Below are 21042 nucleotides of genomic sequence, written 5' to 3' on the forward strand. Positions count from 1 at the left end.
GTGCTTATCATTTGCTCTTTGGCACTGGATCGTCTTCGTAAACTGAAAAAGCAGAAGAAAGAATTAAACATTATTTATAGATCGTGATGTTACGACAACAGCTGACTGCAAAACACTTTCAATATTGAATTATTGTTCCCTATTAAATAGACTTCAGGTATCAAACCATGTATGAAATCATAAAATGTCTCAAATCCTTTTTAAAAGCTCTTTGCCACAAATTGTTCCTTCTAATCTCAGTAAACATGAATATTGTTTTCAGTAAACATGAATATTGTTTTCAGTAAACATGAATATTGTTTTCAGTAAACATGAATATTGTTTTCCCTCATCAGTGACCTGTCTCTCTCTCCTCAGGGCGAGCGAGGCTTCCCTGGTCTTCAAGGGAACATGGGATTCCCAGGGATGCAGGGACATGAAGGTCCTGCAGGCCCGATGGGCCCCACGGTCAGCACACACACACACACACACACACACACACACACACACACACACACACACACACACACACACACACACATTGAAGGTGACCTGATCTAGTTCTTGTCATTGTAACATTGTGAACCAGTTTTAATCCCATAGATCAACTTTTAAGATTATAACTCAGATTTCTCTGTGCAGATGGTCATGATGTCATTTGTTTCTTTTAGGGAGGTCTGGGAGAACCCGGAGCTTTTGGACTGAAAGGAGTGCGGGTAAGAACCAACCCTCGTAGTTATGAGTGGTAGATGAGACAGACAGGTATTGTCTTGACACAGTAAAGCTCATGTCTCTCCTCCTGCAGGGTGAGACAGGTATTGTTATGACAGTAAAGCTCATGTCTCTCCTCTTGCAGGGTGAGACAGGTATTGTCTTGACACAGTAAAGCTCATGTCTCTCCTCCTGCAGGGTGAGACAGGTAGTGTTATGACAGTAAAGCTCATGTCTCTCCTCTTGCAGGGTGAGACAGGTATTGTCTTGACACAGTAAAGCTCATGTCTCTCCTCCTGCAGGGTGAGACAGGTAGTGTTATGACAGTAAAGCTCATGTCTCTCCTCCTGCAGGGTGAGACAGGTATTGTTATGACAGTAAAGCTCATGTCTCTCCTCTTGCAGGGTGAGACAGGTAGTGTCTTGACACAGTAAAGCTCATGTCTCTCCTCCTGCAGGGTGAGACAGGTAGTGTCTTGACACAGTAAAGCTCATGTCTCTCCTCCTGCAGGGTGAGACAGGTAGTGTCTTGACACAGTAAAGCTCATGTCTCTCCTCCTGCAGGGTGAGACAGGTAGTGTCTTGACACAGTAAAGCTCATGTCTCTCCTCCTGCAGGGTCCTCCTGGTCTGCCAGGCTTCCCAGGAAACCCAGGACTTCCAGTAAGTTCCTCTGGTCGGCCTCAGATTCTGCAGACTTTGTCTCTTTAAGTGCACATTGTCTCAACTGGTCTGTGTGTGTGTTCCTCTCTCAGGGCATCAATGGAAATGATGGCCCACCAGGTGCACACGGTATCCCAGGATGCAACGGGACTAAAGTAAGCCACGTCTAAAAGGGTGACTGTTTGCAACCGGATTTCTTCTCTGTGCGTTCTGACTGTGTGTGTGTGTGTGTGTGTGTGTGTATGTGTGTGTGTGTGTGTGTGTGTGTGTGTGTGTTTCAGGGAGACAGAGGCAGGGATGGTACTCCTGGTTATTCTGGTCTTCAAGGCCCTCCTGTAAGACTCACACGACACCAAACATTCCACTTCCTGTTGCTTCCTGTGCAGCTTCCTGTGCAGCTTCCTGTGCAGCTTCCGTGTTTCCATGCTGACTGAATGCTTTGCTCCTCTCAGCTCACGTAGCATTGTGTTGCAGTAGGAAGTTGAAACATCATGACGTTGGCAATATGTAATCTGAATTTCCCTCAGCATGTGTACATAGACATGTGACTGCTGTGTCTCTCCTCAGGGCATCTCAGGAGTTCCTGGGATGAAGGTCAGCCTCCACTAACATCTACATGTGAATAACAAAGTGCCTCTACATGTCGGGTGAGCCCTGCTGTACCAAAGCGTGTGTGTCGGTCTCCCGCAGGGCGACCCTGGTGGCGTTATCGGCATCGTTCCCCTGAAAGGAGACAGAGGGTTCCCGGGCACACCTGGATTTCCTGTGAGTTGTGTGTGCATGTTGAGAGAAAGAGACAAACGAAGACTGAACGTTCACGTGAACTCTTCCACGCGTCGTCCTCTCCCAGGGACCCAGTGGCTCTCTGGGACCGATCGGACCTCCAGGGAATCGAGGCTATCAAGGACCCAAAGTGAGTTGCTGCTGCAGGAGACTGTCCACCGTCCTGCAGAGTCGTCTTAGACCTTCTGGGCTGTGGGACACTGGTGCTGCAGAGAAACACGACAACATGACACAACACAGACATATGAGCTGGAAAGAGACAATATTTTAAAGTCCAATATGTGCAGCTGTTTGAACCTGGAAGACACTGTGAGATGATTACTTATCTGTAAGATGTCCTGACGTCATCGTGACTCATGGATCTGTTTCCAGGGTGAAACCGGCCTGCCCGGTCCTCCTGGAGAGATGGTGAGAACTACTGCATGTCAGGTTTACTTTTCTACCCAGAATGCTCTTTTCTCTGACTTCATCACACCACACGTCTGAGGAACTTCTTATTGTCCTCTTGCAGGGTGACAAGCTGTCCTTTGAGAGTGAGAAAGGAGATAAGGTGAGTTATTTTAAATATAAGATGCGTTCACTGACGCCTACAGGAAGTGCTACAGGAAGCGGTATACATTTATATATGTGTGTTTTCAGGTAAGACATCATTAATTCAATAAAGTTTTGATGGCATTATCTTTAAAAAAAAACATGTAATTCAGCAGATTTCACCAAATTTAGACCAAATTTCTTTTTTTTTTAAATTAAATTTGGTGACTAATTGTCAAGACGTTGCTGGTGAGAGTGTTGCTGGTGAGAGTGTTGCTGGTGAGAGTGTTGCTGGTGAGAGTGTTGCTGGTGAGAGTGTTGCTGGTGAGCGTGTTGCTGGTGAGAGTGTTGCTGGTGAGAGTGTTGCTGGTGAGCATGTTGCTGGTGAGAGTGTTGCTGGTGAGAGTGTTGCTGGTGAGAGTGTTGCTGGTGAGCATGTTGCTGGTGAGCGTGTTGCTGGTGCCGTGTTGCTGGTGAGAGTGTTGCTGGTGAGCGTGTTGCTGGTGAGAGTGTTGCTGGTGAGCGTGTTGCTGGTGAGCGCGTTGCTGGTGAGAGTGTTGCTGGTGAGAGTGTTGCTGGTGAGCGTGTTGCTGGTGAGAGTGTTGCTGGTGAGCGTGTTGCTGGTGAGAGTGTTGCTGGTGAGAGTGTTGCTGGTGAGAGTGTTGCTGGTGAGCGTGTTGCTGGTGAGAGTGTTGCTGGTGAGCGCGTTGCTGGTGAGCGCGTTGCTGGTGAGAGTGTTGCTGGTGAGAGTGTTGCTGGTGAGAATGTTGCTGGTGAGTGTGTTGCTGGTGAGCGTGTTGCTGGTGAGAGTGTTGCTGGTGAGCGCGTTGCTGGTGAGAGTGTTGCTGGTGAGCGTGTTGCTGGTGAGCGTGTTGCTGGTGAGCGCGTTGCTGGTGAGAGTGTTGCTGGTGAGCGTGTTGCTGGTGAGCGTGTTGCTGGTGAGCGTGTTGCTGGTGAGCGCGTTGCTGGTGAGAGTGTTGCTGGTGAGAGTGTTGCTGGTGAGAGTGTTGCTGGTGAGCGTGTTGCTGGTGAGAGTGTTGCTGGTGAGCATGTTGCTGGTGAGCGTGTTGCTGGTGAGCGCGTTGCTGGTGAGCGTGTTGTGATGCTGCTGGTCTTCCTGCAGGGCGACCCGGGCTTCAGGGGCCCCCCCGGACCCCCCGGCCCCCCCGCACAGGGCGTGGAGGGACACACCACGGTGCACATCCCGGGTCCACCGGTACGCCAACAGAACCATATTCTGCTGTTTCTGCTGATGAATAAATCTCAATGCTTCATGTTTCTGGACACGATGACTTTGTGTTATTCACGAACGTGTTTGTGTGTTTGTGTCTGAAAAAGGGAGCGAAAGGACGACTCGGAGACAAAGGAGACAAAGTTGGTGCTTTTCTTTAAAATGTTGATGTTCTGACAGTAGACTGCTGGGAACACTGGCTGGTGCCTCCTGTAGTTAAGACTGGTTTCATCTGCAGGGCTTCTGCATCCCACATCATGCTGGAGTCAAGGGGGAAGCCGGTCCTCCTGGATCAATAGTAAGTCCTGTTCAATGTTCCTGGATCAATAGTAAGTCCTGTTCAATGTTCCTGGATCAATAGTAAGTCCTGTTCAATGTTCCTGGATCAATAGTAAGTCCTGTTCAATGTTCCTGGATCAATAGTAAGTCCTGTTCAATGTTCCTGGATCAATAGTAAGTCCTGTTCAATGTTCCTGGATCAATAGTAAGTCCTGTTCAATGTTCAATACAAGAGTGTAAGAGTCATTAAAGGAGCGTTTCTGTGACTTCAGGGTAAATCTGGAAAGGCTGGAGAGGACGGGCTGAAGGTGAGACTGTCTCTGCGTCGTCCTCCTTTGCGCTGTGACTTCATGGAACAGGTGAAGTAAGTCTGTGTTTGCTCTCACAGGGAGAGAAAGGCTTCGTGGGCTCGGTTGGATACACCGGCTCTCAGGTGACTGACGCACCTTTATTACCAGATTAAGACTTTAATCTGAGAAGATGTCAGACTGAACTCTCCGTCTGGTTTCAGGGTGAAAAGGGAGAAAGAGGACCTCCAGGTCATGTAAGTCACCTCTCCTTGCTTCCTTCCTTCCTTCCTTCCTTCCTTCACTCGTCTCCTCTCTTCATCAAGAACGATTGATAAAAAGAAACAATGTAACAACATATTCAATCAGCTGTGAGCTTATTAAAGGAGCAATGCACTGATTCTACTGATGGAGACACACACTGCAGTTACACACTGCAGTTACACACACACACACTGCAGTTACACACTGCAGTTACACACACACACACACACACACTGCAGTTACACACACACACACACTGCAGTTACACACACACACTGCAGTTACACACACACTGCAGTTACACACTGCAGTTACACACACACACACACTGCAGTTACACACACACACACACACACTGCAGTTACACACACACACACACTGCAGTTACACACACACACACACACACACACTGCAGTTACACACACACACACTGCAGTTACACACTGCAGTTACACACACACACACTGCAGTTACACACTGCAGTTACACACACACACACTGCAGTTACACACACACACACTGCAGTTACACACTGCAGTTACACACACACACACTGCAGTTACACACTGCAGTTACACACACACACACTGCAGTTACACACTGCAGTTACACACACACACACTGCAGTTACACACTGCAGTTACACACACACACACTGCAGTTACACACACACACACACTGCAGTTACACACTGCAGTTACACACTGCAGTTACACACACACACTGCAGTTACACACTGCAGTTACACACTGCAGTTACACACTACAGTTATACACTGCAGTTACACACTGCAGTTACACACACACACACACTGCAGTTACACACACACACACACTGCAGTTACACACACACACACTGCAGTTACACACTACAGTTATACACTGCAGTTACACACTACAGTTACACACTGCAGTTACACACTGCAGTTACACACTACAGTTATACACTACAGTTACACACTGCAGTTACACACACACACACACTGCAGTTACACACACACACTGCAGTTACACACTACAGTTATACACTGCAGTTACACACTACAGTTACACACTGCAGTTACACACTGCAGTTACACACACACACACACTGCAGTTATACACTGCAGTTACACACTACGGTTACACACTGCAGTTACACACTGCAGTTACAAATAAATTGTTGTATTATTATTATTATTATTATTATTATTACACATTACGTATCTTTAAGTTTTACATTTTTACGACTAAATTAACATATTTTTATTTTGAGCATTTTGTTTCTTCCAACTTTCTGGAAGTGCCGTTCTGAATAACTTTAAATTAGAGATGAATGTAAACCTGTTCTGGTCCTAGAAGACGTTTCCTTGTGAAGGTGAACTCCTTTCAGGATATTTTGCTTCAGTCAGCTGTTGAAGGAAGACGTCTGGTAGATTGGTTGAATGGAACATAAACATAATCCTAACGTCCGTGCATCTTAATCTCTGGATTATCCTCGTAGGGCGACGGCTCCCCGGGTCCTCCCGGCTCTCCGGGGTTTCCAGGGTTAGAAGGAGAGAAAGGTAAAGAGAGGCAGAGCTGAATGTCTCAATGTTCAGAGGGATCAGGTTCCATGAAGTGATCCATGTTCTCATGTCCACAGGGTTTCCTGGTCCTCAAGGAGAGGCAGGTGCACCAGGTAACAACACAACATGTCTCCATGATGTCAGCCGCTGCATCGTTCAGACTCACCTGAGTTCAGACTCACCTGAGTTCAGACTCACCTGAGTTCAGACTCACTTGAGTTCAGACTCACCTGAGTTCAGACTCACCTGAGTTCAGACTCACTTGAGTTCAGACTCACCTGAGTTCAGACTCACCTGAGTTCAGACTCACTTGAGTTCAGACTCACCTGAGTTCAGACTCACCTGAGTTCAGACTCACCTGAGTTCAGACTCACCTGAGTTCAGACTCACTTGAGTTCAGACTCACTTGAGTTCAGACTCACCTGAGTTCAGACTCACCTGAGGAGACTCACCTGGTAACTTCTGTCCTTCAGGCCGCTACGTGGACGGCCCTCAAGGGGAGAGCGGCCAGAAGGGAAGCGCTGGAGAGAAAGGAGACAAAGGCGTGGAGGGAGAGTCTCTCGTTGGACCTCCAGGACAACCGGGGAGCTCCGGACCGCCGGGACCGCCGGGACCGCCGCGTACGTCTGGCCCTGGATCAATAATCAATAATCAATATCACACACATCCAGCGACATCAAGAGACAGCTCGATGAAGGGCATATCTACAAACGTTTCCATAACATACGTTGTGTGTGTGTGTGTGTGTGTGTGTGTGTGTGTGTGTGTGTGTGTGTGTGTGTGTGTGTGCTTGGGCCACACAGTGGACCGTCTTCAGTGTGACGTAGAGAAAGGTGCTCCGGGCCCACCTGGACCTCCAGGACTTCAGGGGGAACTGGGACAGAAAGGTGAGAACGTCTCATATTAATGCAGATTAATATCTAAAAAATACATTCACTGAAATGCTTTGTTTTCATCTTTGAGGCGTAAACAAACATTTGTGGGAATGAAACAAATCATGAACTAACTGCAGGTGGACAAAATGTAAAGGACATTTCAATGAATCACATGTTTAATGTGACCTTCAGGTGCCGTAGGAGATACCTGTGTTCATCATATGTGTTTAATGTGACCTTGAGGTGCCGTAGGAGATACCTGCGTTCATCATATGTGTTTAATGTGACCTTCAGGTGCCGTAGGAGATACCTGCGTTCATCATGTGTGTTTAATGTGACCTTCAGGTGCCGTAGGAGATACCTGTGTTCATCGTGTGTGTTTAATGTGACCTTCAGGTGCCGTAGGAGATACCTGTGTTCATCGTGTGTGTTTAATGTGACCTTCAGGTGACGTAGGAGATACCTGTGTTCATCGTGTGTGTTTAATGTGACCTTCAGGTGACGTAGGAGATACCTGTGTTCAGTGTGAAAGCTACGGCCCACCTGGGCTACCTGGCCCCCTCGGCCCTAAAGGCGACCGAGGTGAGTCGTGAGATGAGAGACTTCACCTTCTGGGTTATTCTGACCAGCTGCACGAGGATATGATTATATGCCAGCATGTTTCCTGAGCATTGATTCCAGATTAATATTAATGAGCATAAATAATCTGTTCCACCTGCAGGACCTCCAGGGCTGGTCGGTGGTAAGGGACAGAAGGGAGAGTCGGGTTCTTCTGGAGAACCGGGACGACCTGTGAGTCCAACGACGTGACCATGAGCTTCAAGTCATCCTCATAATCCTCATAATCAATAACTCATCTCCACCGCCTGCAGGGCGCTGAAGGAGCCCCGGGGCTGATGGGAGCACCAGGTGCCGTCGGGGAGCCGGGGGACGTCCTGGCCCTCCCCGGTCTGAAGGGGGACAAAGGCCTGACCGGTGCTTCTGGCACTCCGGGGCGGCCGGGCCGGGACGGAGCGCCGGGCCGGGACGGAGCGCCGGGTTTCCCGGGCTCCAAGGGAGAGTCGGTGAGTGTGTGCGGATTGTTTAGAAAACTATCAGGACATCCGGAACGCCGCGCGCTGCTTTCACAACGTTTAGATGTTCTGACATCTGGAATCATCTGGAATCATCTTTTCAATCGTTCAGGCCAGAGAAGGCATGAAGGGCGAGCGAGGACCAGAAGGAGAGCCCGGTCTCATTGGGCCTCCAGGAGATCAAGGACCAGCTGGGCTGCCGGGGTTCGGACGACCGGGAGAGTCTGGAGAGAAGGGCAGTCAAGGGAGGCCGGGCATCCCTGGAGCGCCCGGTCCAGCTGGTATGGAGGACACACAGAGAAGTTAGATCTGGTTCTTCACGTCCAGAACATGACGTGACACCGTGTGTGTGTGTGTGTGTGTGTGTGTGTGTGTGTGTGTGTGTGTGTGCAGGAATTAAAGGAGAATCAGGAAAAGGTGTGAGCACTCCTGGACCTCAAGGAGTTCCTGGACCAGAAGGAAAAACCGGCTTACCTGGACTTCCAGGTAACAGCAATATGATTATCTAGTAAACAATATGATTATCTAGTAAACAATATGATTATCTAGTAAACAATATGATTGAACATTGAAATGTTTCTTGAGGGATAATCAGAGGACCGAATCTCGTCTTTGATCAATAAAACATCCTGAGAGGAGGAACATGTGATGACAGAAGCACTTCCTGTTTGCATAAGGAGGAACATGTGATGACAGAAGCACTTCCTGTTGCATAAGGAGGAACATGTGATGACAGAAGCACTTCCTGTTGCATAAGGAGGAACATGTGATGACAGAAGCACTTCCTGTTTGCATAAGGAGGAACATGTGATGACAGAAGCACTTCCTGTTTGCATAAGGAGGAACATGTGATGACAGAAGCACTTCCTGTTTGCATAAGGAGGAACATGTGATGACAGAAGCACTTCCTGTTGCATAAGCGTGTTGTGTGTTGCAGGAGACAAAGGCCTGCACGGAGACGCCGGGGTGCCTGGGTTCCCTGGACCTAAGGGAGAACAAGGCCCCCCTGGGATTGGGTTTCCAGGCCTCACTGGCCCTAAAGGTACGATCCTCCATGGTGACCCTGTTCCTCTTCTCTGTGGACTCATCAAATCATTTAAATGGAAACTTACAGATCACTAAAATAACCTCATTTCAAACTGTGCATGATGATGATATGATGGTATCTTATCATATGATGATATGAATTATACATGTAGAGCACATGTGTTATCCATGTTTCTAGGAATCAGTGGAATTCCAGGAGCGTCGGGATTACCAGGAGAGCCTGGAAGACCGGGACCGGACGGCTTGACAGGACAGCCGGGAACACCTGGCCCGAAGGTGAGCGTTGGTCTGAAGAAGTCTTTATGAACATCACATGATCAGAGAACGCTGTATTGTTATGCATGAAAGGAATCCATTAATAGACTAATATCGACATGTATTTCATAAACACACTGAAGCTTGAAGGTTAAACCTCTCGCGTTCAGAATCAGTTCTTCTTCTACACTCTGCAGGGGGAACCAGGACGGGGTCTTCCAGGCTTAAAAGGTTCTCAGGGGCCCTCAGGACTGGTTGGCTTCCAGGGAGAAAAGGGCGTCATTGGACTTCCTGGCGTTCCTGGACGAGAAGGCCAGACGGGCCCAGCAGGCCCTCAGGGAGCCAAAGGTGCTGCTGCGTCCGCCTGCAGGTCAACGCGTCAAAGCGTCTTCTACAAGTCTGTTTCTTTGCTCTTCACCACCAGGTGACGTGGGACCCCCAGGAACTCCTGGACAGGTGGGCTTACCGGGAGCTCCAGGTAAAGGCTCTCCTGGAGCTCCTGGGCCACAAGGACCAGCTGGAGATCAAGGACCGTACGGTGAGCACTTTGCATTCAGACAAATGAACTTTTTCAGAGAAGACGTTTAGACATTTCACTGAAGGTGAACTAATTATTGTATAATAGTGTAACACTGATATTCAGGTAATATGATGGATGATGGCCGGATTCCATGTAGTTCTATGTTCCTGGTTCTGTGCATTGACGGACTCTAACATGGAACACAGACATGGAACACTGACATGGAACACAGACATGGAACACTGACATGGAACACAGACATGGAACACAGACATAGAACACAGACATAGAACACAGACATAGAACACAGACATGGAACACAGACATGGAACACTGACATGGAACACAGACATGGAACACAGACATGGAACACAGACATAGAACACAGACATGGAACACAGACATGGAACACAGACATAGAACACAGACATGGAACACAGACATGGAACACAGACATGGAACACAGACATGGAACACAGACATAGAACACAGACATGGAACACAGACATGGAACACAGACATAGAACACAGACATAGAACACAGACATGGAACACAGACATGGAACACAGACATGGAACACAGACATAGAACACAGACATAGAACACAGACATAGAACACAGACATGGAACACTGACATGGAACACAGACATGGAACACAGACATAGAACACAGACATGGAACACAGACATAGAACACAGACATGGAACACAGACATAGAACACAGACATGGAACACAGACATGGAACACAGACATAGAACACAGACATGGAACACAGACATGGAACACAGACATGGAACACAGACATGGAACACAGACATGGAACACTGACATGGAACACAGACATAGAACACAGACATAGAACACAGACATAGAACACAGACATAGAACACTGACATGGAACACAGACATAGAACACAGACATAGAACACAGACATGGAACACTGACATGGAACACAGACATGGAACACAGACATAGAACACAGACATAGAACACAGACATAGAACACAGACATGGAACACTGACATGGAACACAGACATGGAACACTGACATGGAACACAGACATGGAACACAGACATAGAACACAGACATAGAACACAGACATGGAACACAGACATGGAACACTGACATGGAACACAGACATGGAACACAGACATGGAACACAGACATAGAACACAGACATAGAACACAGACATGGAACACTGACATGGAACACAGACATGGAACACAGACATGGAACACAGACATAGAACACAGACATGGAACACAGACATAGAACACAGACATGGAACACAGACATGGAACACAGACATGGAACACAGACATGGAACACTGACATTGGAACGTTGTCAGTAACCCGTGTTTCACTTTGAAAAGTCAGAATGTCTGCTGTTATGAAGCGAACTCTTCAGTGACCTCACCTCCTTCACTGTGTGCATGTTGAACAGGTGAGGAAGGAGTGAAGGGGGAGAAGGGCTACCCGGGTCCTTCTGGTCTGGACATGCCGGGTCCTCAGGGGGAGAAGGGAGGCTCCGGGTTCCCAGGGCCCTCGGGTTCTAAAGGACTTCCCGGACCACCGGGCTTCCCTGGCAGGGACGGACTCATTGGGAATCAAGGTGAGACTCACGGGTGTGTGGCTGCTTTGTGTGTTCATCTTGTAATTGTTGTACTTTCACATGTTGGGACTTCACCGTGTGGTTCAAACAAAGGAATCAGTTCAACCTGTCTGTCCACCAGCCTGTCTGGAGTCTACCCCCACCAGACCCCACCTCAGGACCCCTACCCCCACCAGACCCCACCTCAGGACCCCTACCCCCACCAGACCCCACCTCAGGACCCCTACCCCCACCAGACCCCACCTCAGGACCCCTACCCCCACCAGACCCCACCTCAGGACCCCTACCCCTGGACCTCTAGACATCTCTCTCATCTCTAGACATTACTGTCACCCGTACTGTGTAACGTGTAATATTCACCCTTTCATTCCCTTTGAAAGGAGAAAGCAGGAGCGGTGGCTTTGAGAGAAGAGTACTGGAAAGGCTGCATGGGGTGCACATGTTAGACTTCTCCATCTTATTTTGCTGCCTACATTTCACTGTGTATGTGTGTTTGTCACCAGGCTCTAAAGGTGAAATGGGGGTCATAGGGACACCAGGAGTACCAGGATTCCCTGGCCCACCTGGTACAGCTGGATCCACTGGACTTAGAGGTTAGAACTAACAAACATATTTACAGTTATTCCTTCAGCGTCTCTCATACAAGTCAAACAATAGAAGCAGTGTCCAGTTGTTTTCTGAAGATGTATTTGCAGCAGTAACCGTGTTTCTCTCTGTCACCTCTCAGGTGATCCAGGTAACACCGGACCTCGAGGGGTCAATGGAGAGCCTGGTACTAAAGGAGAAAGGGGAGATCAAGGTCTCCAGGGTCCTCCTGGAAACATGAGCGACGTGGACATGGAGCACATGAAGGGGGAGAAGGGAGACCTCGGGAGCATCGGTATGAAACAACATGACAATATCATAAGAGGAAACATGAAACAACATGACAATATCATAAGAGGAAACATCTGAAACAACATGACAATATCATAAGAGGAAACATATGAAACAACATGACAATATCATAAGAGGAAACATATGAAACAACATGACAATATCATAAGAGGAAACATATGAAACAACATAACATCATAAGAGGAAACATGTGAAACAACATAACATCATAAGAGGAAACATATGAAACAACACAATATCATAAGAGGAAACATGAAACAACATAATATCATAAGAGGAAACATGTCGTTTAATTCCTTCTTCCGTTAGGTGACCCTGGCGGCACTGGAGAGAAAGGTCATCGTGGACTGTCTGGAAACCCTGGAATGCCAGGCAAAGATGGAGAGCCCGGATTACCTGGACAGCCAGGTAAACACCTGACCACCTGACCACAATAATAATAATAACAATAATAATAATAATAATAATAATAATAATAACAATAATAATAATGTGTAGATGTTGTTTGTTCTTTCCACTAATGTGTCTCAGGTGAGAAAGGAGACCCTGGGTTTCCTGGAGAACCCGGCAGGATGGGGCCGGGCGGGCAGAAGGGCACCGTGGGGGAGATGGGGGTCCCAGGTGAGAGAGGAGAACCGGTCAGAGTGTGTTTTCATGTTGTGTTACAAACACAGACACAAGTGTACAAACTGTGTCGAGAATATTCAAGAGATGGAAACACACATTACATTGCTGTGTGTGTGTGTGTGTGTGTGTGTGTGTGTGTGTGTGTGTGTATGTGTGTGCAGGTGTGCCTGGTTCTAAGGGGACTAAAGGAGATATCGGTACATCGGGTCACCCTGGAGCCAGAGGCACAGACGGACAGAAAGGAGACAAGGGAACACCTGGTGATCCAGGTATTGGGCTTCCAGGGCTTCCAGGAGATAAGGTAATCCACCTGCTGTAGCTAAACAAGCAGAAGAGATGAAGCAGCATCTTGAAGCTCCTCCCACTCGCTGACTTCACTCCTCTCCTCACGCAGGGTCACACCGGCCAGCCGGGCTTCCCAGGATCACCTGGTGAGAGAGGTCCGAAGGGGCACGAGGGAATGTCGGGCCAGCCGGGACTCCCAGGGACCCGAGGAGAGAAAGGACTCGTTGGTTACACAGGTCAGTGTGTGGGTCTGTCCCAACACTATGTCATAATAATCATTTTAGTGAGTGTGTGTTCATGCTGTTCCGTGTGTGTGTGTGTGTGTGTGTGTGTGTGTGTGTGTGTGTGTGTGTGTGTGTGTGTGTGTGTGTGTGTGTGTGTGTGTGTGTGTGTGTGTGTGTGTTCAGGTCAGTCTGGTAGACCAGGAGAGAAGGGAAGCCCGGGGCTGCCGGGAGCTGCTGGAGAGTCTGGTCATGACGGTCGGCCTGGTGAGTAACAGGATGACTCAAACTAATAACACTTATGATTCATATTGATCAATATGATTCATATTGATCAATATGGATCACTATGATTCATATTGATCAATATGATTCATAGTAATTGATCAATATGATTCATAGTAATTAATCATATTGATCACTATGATTCATATGATTCATATTGATCACTATGAATTATTACTATGATTCATAGTGATACAGTGTGTAGTGTGTACAGTGTGTAGTGACACAGTGTGTAGTGACACAGTGTTTAGTGTGTACAGTGTGTAGTGTGTACAGTGTGTAGTGTGTACAGTGTGTATTGACACAGTGTGTAGTGACACAGTGTGTAGTGACACAGTGTGTAGTGTGTACAGTGTGTAGTGTGTACAGTGTGTAGTGTGTACAGTGTGTAGTGACACAGTGTGTAGTGTGTACAGTGTGTAGTGTGTACAGTGTGTATTGACACAGTGTGTAGTGACACAGTGTGTAGTGACACAGTGTGTATTGACACAGTGTGTAGTGTGTACAGTGTGTAGTGTGTACAGTGTGTAGTGACACAGTGTGTAGTGACACAGTGTGTACTTGTGTTCTCCAGGTGAAGCCGGCCTGCAGGGCCCGCCTGGTGTTCCTGGAGAGAAGGGAGATCCTGGAGTGGACGGTATCCCTGGATCCTCAGGAGAGAGAGGAGAGCCAGGTGAGTGTGAGAGACTTCATGGAGAACATCTCAACATCACAATCAGAATGTAATGTACCTTAACCTGTAATGTACTCTGTAATGTACCTTAACCTGTAATGTACTCTGTAATGTACCTTAACCCTGTAATGTACCTTAACCCTGTAATGTACCCTAACCTGTAATGTAACCTGTAATGTACCTTAACCTGTAATGTAACCTGTAATGTAACCTGTAATATATCCTAACCTGTAATGTAACCTGTAATGTACCTTAACCTGTAATGTACTCTGTAATGTACCTTAACCCTGTAATGTACTCTAACCTGTAATGTAACCTGTAATGTAACCTGTAATATATCCTAACCTGTAATGTAACCTGTAATGTAACCTGTAATGTAACCTGTAATATATCCTAACCTGTAATGTAACCTGTAATGTACCTTAACCTGTAATGTAACCTGTAATATATCCTAACCTGTAATGTAACCTGTAATGTACCTTAACCTGTAATGTAACCTGTAATGTACCTTAACCTGTAATGTACTCTGTAATGTACCTTAACCCTGTAATGTACCCTAACCTGTAATGTAACCTGTAATGTAACCTGTAATATATCCTAACCTGTAATGTAACCTGTAATGTACCTTAACCTGTAATGTAACCTGTAATGTACCTTAACCTGTAATGTAACCTGTAATGTACCCTAACCCTTCTGGTCTGCCCCCAGGTTTAGCTGGACAAGCGTTCCCTGGACCTCCTGGGGTACTGGGTGGCAAAGGTTAGATCTCTTCCTCCATTGGTTCATATCACATGTCAATCACTGGAGCCAGCGTTCCATCATGTGAGCTCTCCTTACCTGTCCAGGTGACAAAGGCAGCAGTGGCTTCCCTGGCACTCCAGGTCACCCAGGTGTCTCTGGCATCAAAGGGGACAAGGGACTTCCAGGCTCCCTGGGCCCCCCAGGAGAGACCGGGGAGAGGGGGCCCACAGGTGTCTCTCTGCCGGGCCCCAAGGGACAGAAGGGGGAGGCGGGGCCATCTGGAGAATCAGGTATGCCGCATGACAGTGATCACATGACCTGCTGCTGCACGCTGTAGAGCATGATGTGGTGTATGTGTTCTCCTCCAGGAACCCCAGGAGGCCCGGGACCCTCGGGCCTGCCCGGCAGACAGGCCCAGAAGGGGGACAAAGGAGACCAAGGCCTCCCTGGTTTCCAGGGAGAGCTGGGCCACAAGGGAGACCCTGGAGCTCCAGGACTTCATGTACGCCAGCTGTTTCACTCCAGGTTCATGCCGTTCATGTTCTAGTGCACATGCAGGTCAGCTGTGATGCTATTTCTGTGTGTGTGTGTGTGTGTGTGTGTGTGTGTGTGTGTGTGTGTGTGTGTGTGTGTGTGTGTGTGTGTGTGTGTGTGTGTGTGTGTGTGTTACAGGGACAGTCAGGCCTTCCAGGTATCGATGGACAGATCGGAGAGAGAGGACTGCAGGGCGTCCCTGGCTTCCCAGGTCATTACGTAACCTATTAATGTGTGTGTTTGTGTGTGTGTGTGTGTGTGCGTGTGTGTGTGTTTGGGCTTTTTTGTGATTACACATTTTGGGTTTTTATTCCCATCATTAAAATTCACTATTTTTAAACTCCAGGTGTGAGAGGTAACTCCGGGGACATTGGATTCAAAGGAGAAGTTGGAGACAGAGGATTCCCAGGAGAAATAGGTAAACCTGGAGGGAACCCCAGTATCTATCCATCCCTGTCAAGTATAGTGTCTCTATCTGTAATGAGTATCTCTATCTATCTATACCGAGTAAAGTATCTCTATCCAGATGGAGTATAGTATCTCTCTCTACACTCCATCATGTCCATACATCAGTCGGTGCTTACACATCTCTGATGATCTTATTAAACGATCAATAAGCTGATCACAATCCAAAGGAGCAACTGGAGAACGTTGTCTAAAGAGACTGTATGTTTCAGGCAAGGACGGCCCCCCCGGCCCGCCCGGCCCCAGCACCTTCACCAAAGGAGACATCGGGTTCCCAGGAGTCCAAGGGCTGCCGGGCCCCCAGGGGCCTTATGGCTTTCCTGGACAGAAAGGACAGCAAGGTGACGTGGTGTGATCCTGCCCGCGTCCTCTCCTCTGCACCTGATGTTCTCATGGCTTCAGCATGTGTGATATCTTCTCTCAGGTATGACAGGTGTCCCGGGGCCAAAAGGAGATGACGGCATCCCTGGATACGACGGTCAGCCTGGAGGGAAAGGAGATCCAGGTCTTCCGGGGCCACAGGGTGAGGCAGACGGACGGGAAGGGAGGGACCGGTGAGAACCGCTGGCGGCCGCCGTCATTAACCACGAACGTCTCCGTCTTTAGGACCCAGAGGATACCCCGGCCCCTCGGGGCCCGACGGCGTTCCGGGTCAGGTGGGCCACCCCGGCCCCTCCTCCATGGACCACGGCTTCCTGGTGACGCGCCACAGCCAGACGGTGGAGGTTCCTCTCTGCCCCGAGGGAACGTCACTCATCTACGACGGATACTCACTGCTCTACGTGCAGGGAAACGAGCGCTCGCACGGCCAAGACCTGGGTGAGAGAGAGAGAATGAACCAGAAGAGAGAGAATGAACCAGAAGAGAGAGAATGAACCAGAAGAGAGAGAATGAACCAGAAGAGAGAGAATGAACCAGAAGAGAGAGAGAACATGGGTTCACATCCCTCTCTGTGCTTCAGGTACGGCCGGCAGCTGCCTGAGGAAGTTCAGCCCGATGCCCTTCCTGTTCTGCAACATCAACAACGTGTGCAACTTTGCGTCTCGGAACGACTACTCGTACTGGCTCACGTCCCCGGAGCCCATGCCCATGAGCATGGCGCCCATCGGCGGGGAGGGCATCAAGCCCTTCATCAGCAGGTGCGTGGCGGTTCCGTGGGCTCCGTCCTGCGCGAGGCCTCGTGATGCTCATGTGTCTTCCCCGTGTGTGTGCGCAGGTGTTCTGTGTGTGAGGCGCCCGCCATGGTCATCGCCATCCACAGCCAGACCATCATGATCCCGGCGTGCCCCGGCGGCTGGGACTCCCTCTGGATCGGCTACTCCTTTGTGATGGTGAGGCGGCGCGTCCTCCTGCTCCGTCGGAGCCGTTGTTCCTGACAAAAGAGACAAAGTTGTTCAAGTCTTTGTTGCATTTGTCCATATTGTTGGTCAAATGAGTCACATCAAGCAGCGTCGTGATACTCGCTTAGTTTTTCTTGGCAATATGAAGAGGATCAGTAGACGTGTGACAGATTGAATAACCCGTAAGCAGATATGAAGAGACTTTAGTGACGTCACAACCAGCTTTAAGGTTTAAGTTTAAGTAAGTTTACACATACATGTAAGTTTACGTGTAAGTTCACTCAGCTCTGCGTACTTTATACATACAATAAACAAGATGAAGATAAAAAAGAAAAAAAAACATTTAGAGTCGTCAAAAAAGTGCAGATATTGCAGATGCATCATGATAACTTTCCTTATCGCCAAAGCCTCCAACACTTCACCGTCCTCCTTCAACCCATCCTGCCATCAAGCACAGTGATGCAGACATTATGCCTTATTAATAACTGCTCTCCCTGCATAACTCATTAATAACTGCTCTTCTGTGTGCATAACTCATTAATAACTCATTAATAACTGCTCTCCCCGTGTGCAGCACACCAGTGCCGGTGCCGAGGGCTCGGGTCAGGCTCTGGCCTCTCCGGGTTCTTGCCTGGAGGAATTCCGCAGCGCTCCGTTCATCGAGTGTCACGGCCGAGGAACCTGCAACTACTACGCCAACTCCTACAGCTTCTGGCTGGCCACGGTGGAGGACAGCGACATGTTCAGGTACGCTCCACCTGGAAGACATGGTCCTCCTTCACTGGAAGAGATATGCATCAACGTCGATGTTGTGGTTTGAGTGGTGTAGTTCTATAGATCAGCCTGAGAGATCTAGTGTCCTAGAGATCTAGTGTCCTAGAGATCTAGTTCTATAGATATATAGAGATCTAGTGTCCTAGAGATCTAGTGTCCTAGAGATCTAGTTCTATAGATCAGCCTGAGAGATCTAGTGTCCTAGAGATCTAGTTCTATAGATATATAGAGATCTAGTGTCTTAGAGATCTAGTGTCCTAGAGATCTAGTTCTATAGATATATAGAGATCTAGTGTCCTAGAGATCTAGTGTCATAGAGATCTAGTTCTATAGATATATAGAGATCTAGTGTCTTAGAGATCTAGTGTCATAGAGATCTAGTTCTATAGATCAGCCTGAGAGATCTAGTGTCCTAGAGATCTAGTTCTATAGATATATAGAGATCTAGTGTCTTAGAGATCTAGTGTCATAGAGATCTAGTTCTATAGATCAGCCTGAGAGATCTAGTGTCCTAGAGATCTAGTGTCCTAGAGATCTAGTTCTATAGATATATAGAGATCTAGTGTCTTAGAGATCTAGTGTCATAGAGATCTAGTTCTATAGATCAGCCTGAGAGATCTAGTGTCCTAGAGATCTAGTTCTATAGATATATAGAGATCTAGTGTCCTAGAGATCTAGTTCTATAGATATATAGTTTTATAGATAGTTTTATAGATATAGTTCTATAGATATATAGAGATCTAGTGTCATAGAGATCTAGTTCTATAGATATATAGAGATCTAGTGTCATAGAGATCTAGTTCTATAGATATATAGTTTTATAGATAGTTTTATAGATATAGTTTTATAGATATAGTTTTTTATAGATATAGTTTTATAGATATAGTTTTATAGATATAGTTTTATAGATATAGTTTGATAGATATAGTTTTTTATACATATAGTTTGATAGATATAGTTTTATAGATATAGTTTGATAGATATAGTTTTTTATACATATAGTTTTATAGATATAGTTTTTTATAGATATAGTTTTATAGATATAGTTTGATAGATATAGTTTTATAGATGTCTACATGACACGAGACGTCATGTACGTTTGTAAAAGTCAACAGCAATGTCTCGTTCCATGAATCATGTTGCTCAGAATGGTCCACGTTGTCGTGAGCGGTGTTGTGCATGAGACCAGCATGTTGTTGTGTGGAGCCGAGCTCACGTTGACTCCGCCCACCTCACCTGCAGCAGGTGTTCACAGCTGAAGGTTCCTGCTGACATTGTCCCCACCATGTAAAATGCGTTTAAACTGTGTTATAAGGCACCAGTTCATCGTTCCCTCCTTCCAGGAAACCTGTCCCCACGACGCTGAAAGCAGGAAGCCTCCGGACGCACATCAGCCGCTGCCAGGTGTGCATGAAGAGGACCTAGACGCTCCAGAGTCTTCCTCACCCGCGAGCCACTCGTGCCGTCCTGACTCGACCCGCTGTTTCCAACGATGGTGCTACTTCCTGCATGTGTGAGAGGAAAGGACGGAGACGCTAGAACACTAGACTCACAGAGCCGAGCGCCTTCACGTCTCTGAAGAGCTGCTGCCAGTCTGCCAGTGCACTGAGTCAAGCCCCATAACTGGTGAACTGGTCTCTTGCTGTGGGTCAGGTGCTATACTACCTTACTTACCTGCCTTATTGCTTTTGTTCTTGTCCCTTCCAACGCCTCAAAGATATATTCATATTATTATTCATGTGTAGCTTGTTAAACATACTAATGAAGAGATGGGACGAACCACTGATTACTGACGCCTCGACTCACTGACCCACCGCAACACTGCAGACACACACACACACACACATGCACACACACACACACACACACACACACACACACACACACACACACACACGCACACACACACACACACACACACACACACACCTATACTTACCACTGTGTTGTAAATATAATGCATTCCTCTCTAACTAGTCCAACATACTCTCCTCAGGTTATTATTGAAATACTTTGTGTTATTAAGTCCATTTTTATTTATGAGATGTATGAGAATATGTTGGACTTTAGTGTATCTGAGATTCCTTTGATCCAAAACCAGTTTCAACAATCAGCTCCTCATGAACAAGCAGCCAGCACTGAAAGAGCATCGGCGGTGTGTGTGTGTGTGTGTGTGAGAGAGTGTGTGTGTGAGAGTGTGTGTGTGTGTGTACATATATGAATGGATTTGAGCTGCTTGGAAGTGGTGTGTGTGATGTCTGCATGGTTATTGTTGCACAACCTTATCAACAACTTACTCTACAACAGACACAGAAACATAAAGACAAAAAAGAACCAAAGCTCATGTGTTCAAGGATTCTGCTCACAGCGCATGACCACATGTTGTGTGTGTGTGTGTGTGTGTGTGTGTGTATATAAATATACACACTTACACATAACATCTACCTGCTTTGCTCATGCTCTGAAGTTCTGTTGTCGTCTCTGTCTCCTTCACCCTGAAGAGTGGAAGTCATCACATCGTCGTTGTACTTCAGAGTCAG

The 21042-nt window shown here is 47.4% G+C and overlaps 1 protein-coding gene across 1 annotated transcript; it reads left to right on the top strand.

Moving 5' to 3' along the window:
• The first annotated feature begins 361 nt into the window (after positions 1-361).
• Positions 362-20430, top strand: col4a1 (collagen, type IV, alpha 1). Its single transcript, XM_068601753.1, has 50 exons — positions 362-447; positions 651-695; positions 1307-1351; positions 1444-1506; positions 1633-1686; positions 1919-1945; positions 2042-2116; positions 2202-2264; positions 2507-2542; positions 2646-2684; positions 3789-3881; positions 4004-4039; positions 4135-4194; positions 4448-4483; positions 4564-4608; positions 4687-4719; positions 6209-6269; positions 6350-6385; positions 6746-6892; positions 7076-7159; positions 7646-7729; positions 7869-7939; positions 8020-8211; positions 8333-8501; positions 8614-8706; positions 9158-9262; positions 9446-9543; positions 9720-9870; positions 9947-10060; positions 11493-11660; positions 12164-12253; positions 12388-12540; positions 12867-12965; positions 13089-13178; positions 13346-13485; positions 13579-13705; positions 13877-13957; positions 14550-14648; positions 15357-15407; positions 15494-15679; positions 15758-15891; positions 16062-16134; positions 16270-16341; positions 16601-16729; positions 16813-16911; positions 16995-17207; positions 17350-17527; positions 17605-17719; positions 18303-18475; positions 19846-20430. Exons 1-50 carry the CDS (start codon positions 391-393, stop codon positions 19925-19927), a joined length of 4764 nt encoding a protein of 1587 aa, XP_068457854.1. The 5' UTR covers positions 362-390; the 3' UTR covers positions 19928-20430.
• The last annotated feature ends 612 nt before the right edge of the window (positions 20431-21042 follow it).

Source organism: Clinocottus analis, unplaced genomic scaffold (assembly GCF_023055335.1).
Source record: "Clinocottus analis isolate CAN_PGR_092001 unplaced genomic scaffold, fCliAna1.0.p SCAF_54, whole genome shotgun sequence".
Classification (NCBI taxonomy): Eukaryota; Metazoa; Chordata; class Actinopteri; order Perciformes; family Cottidae; genus Clinocottus; species Clinocottus analis.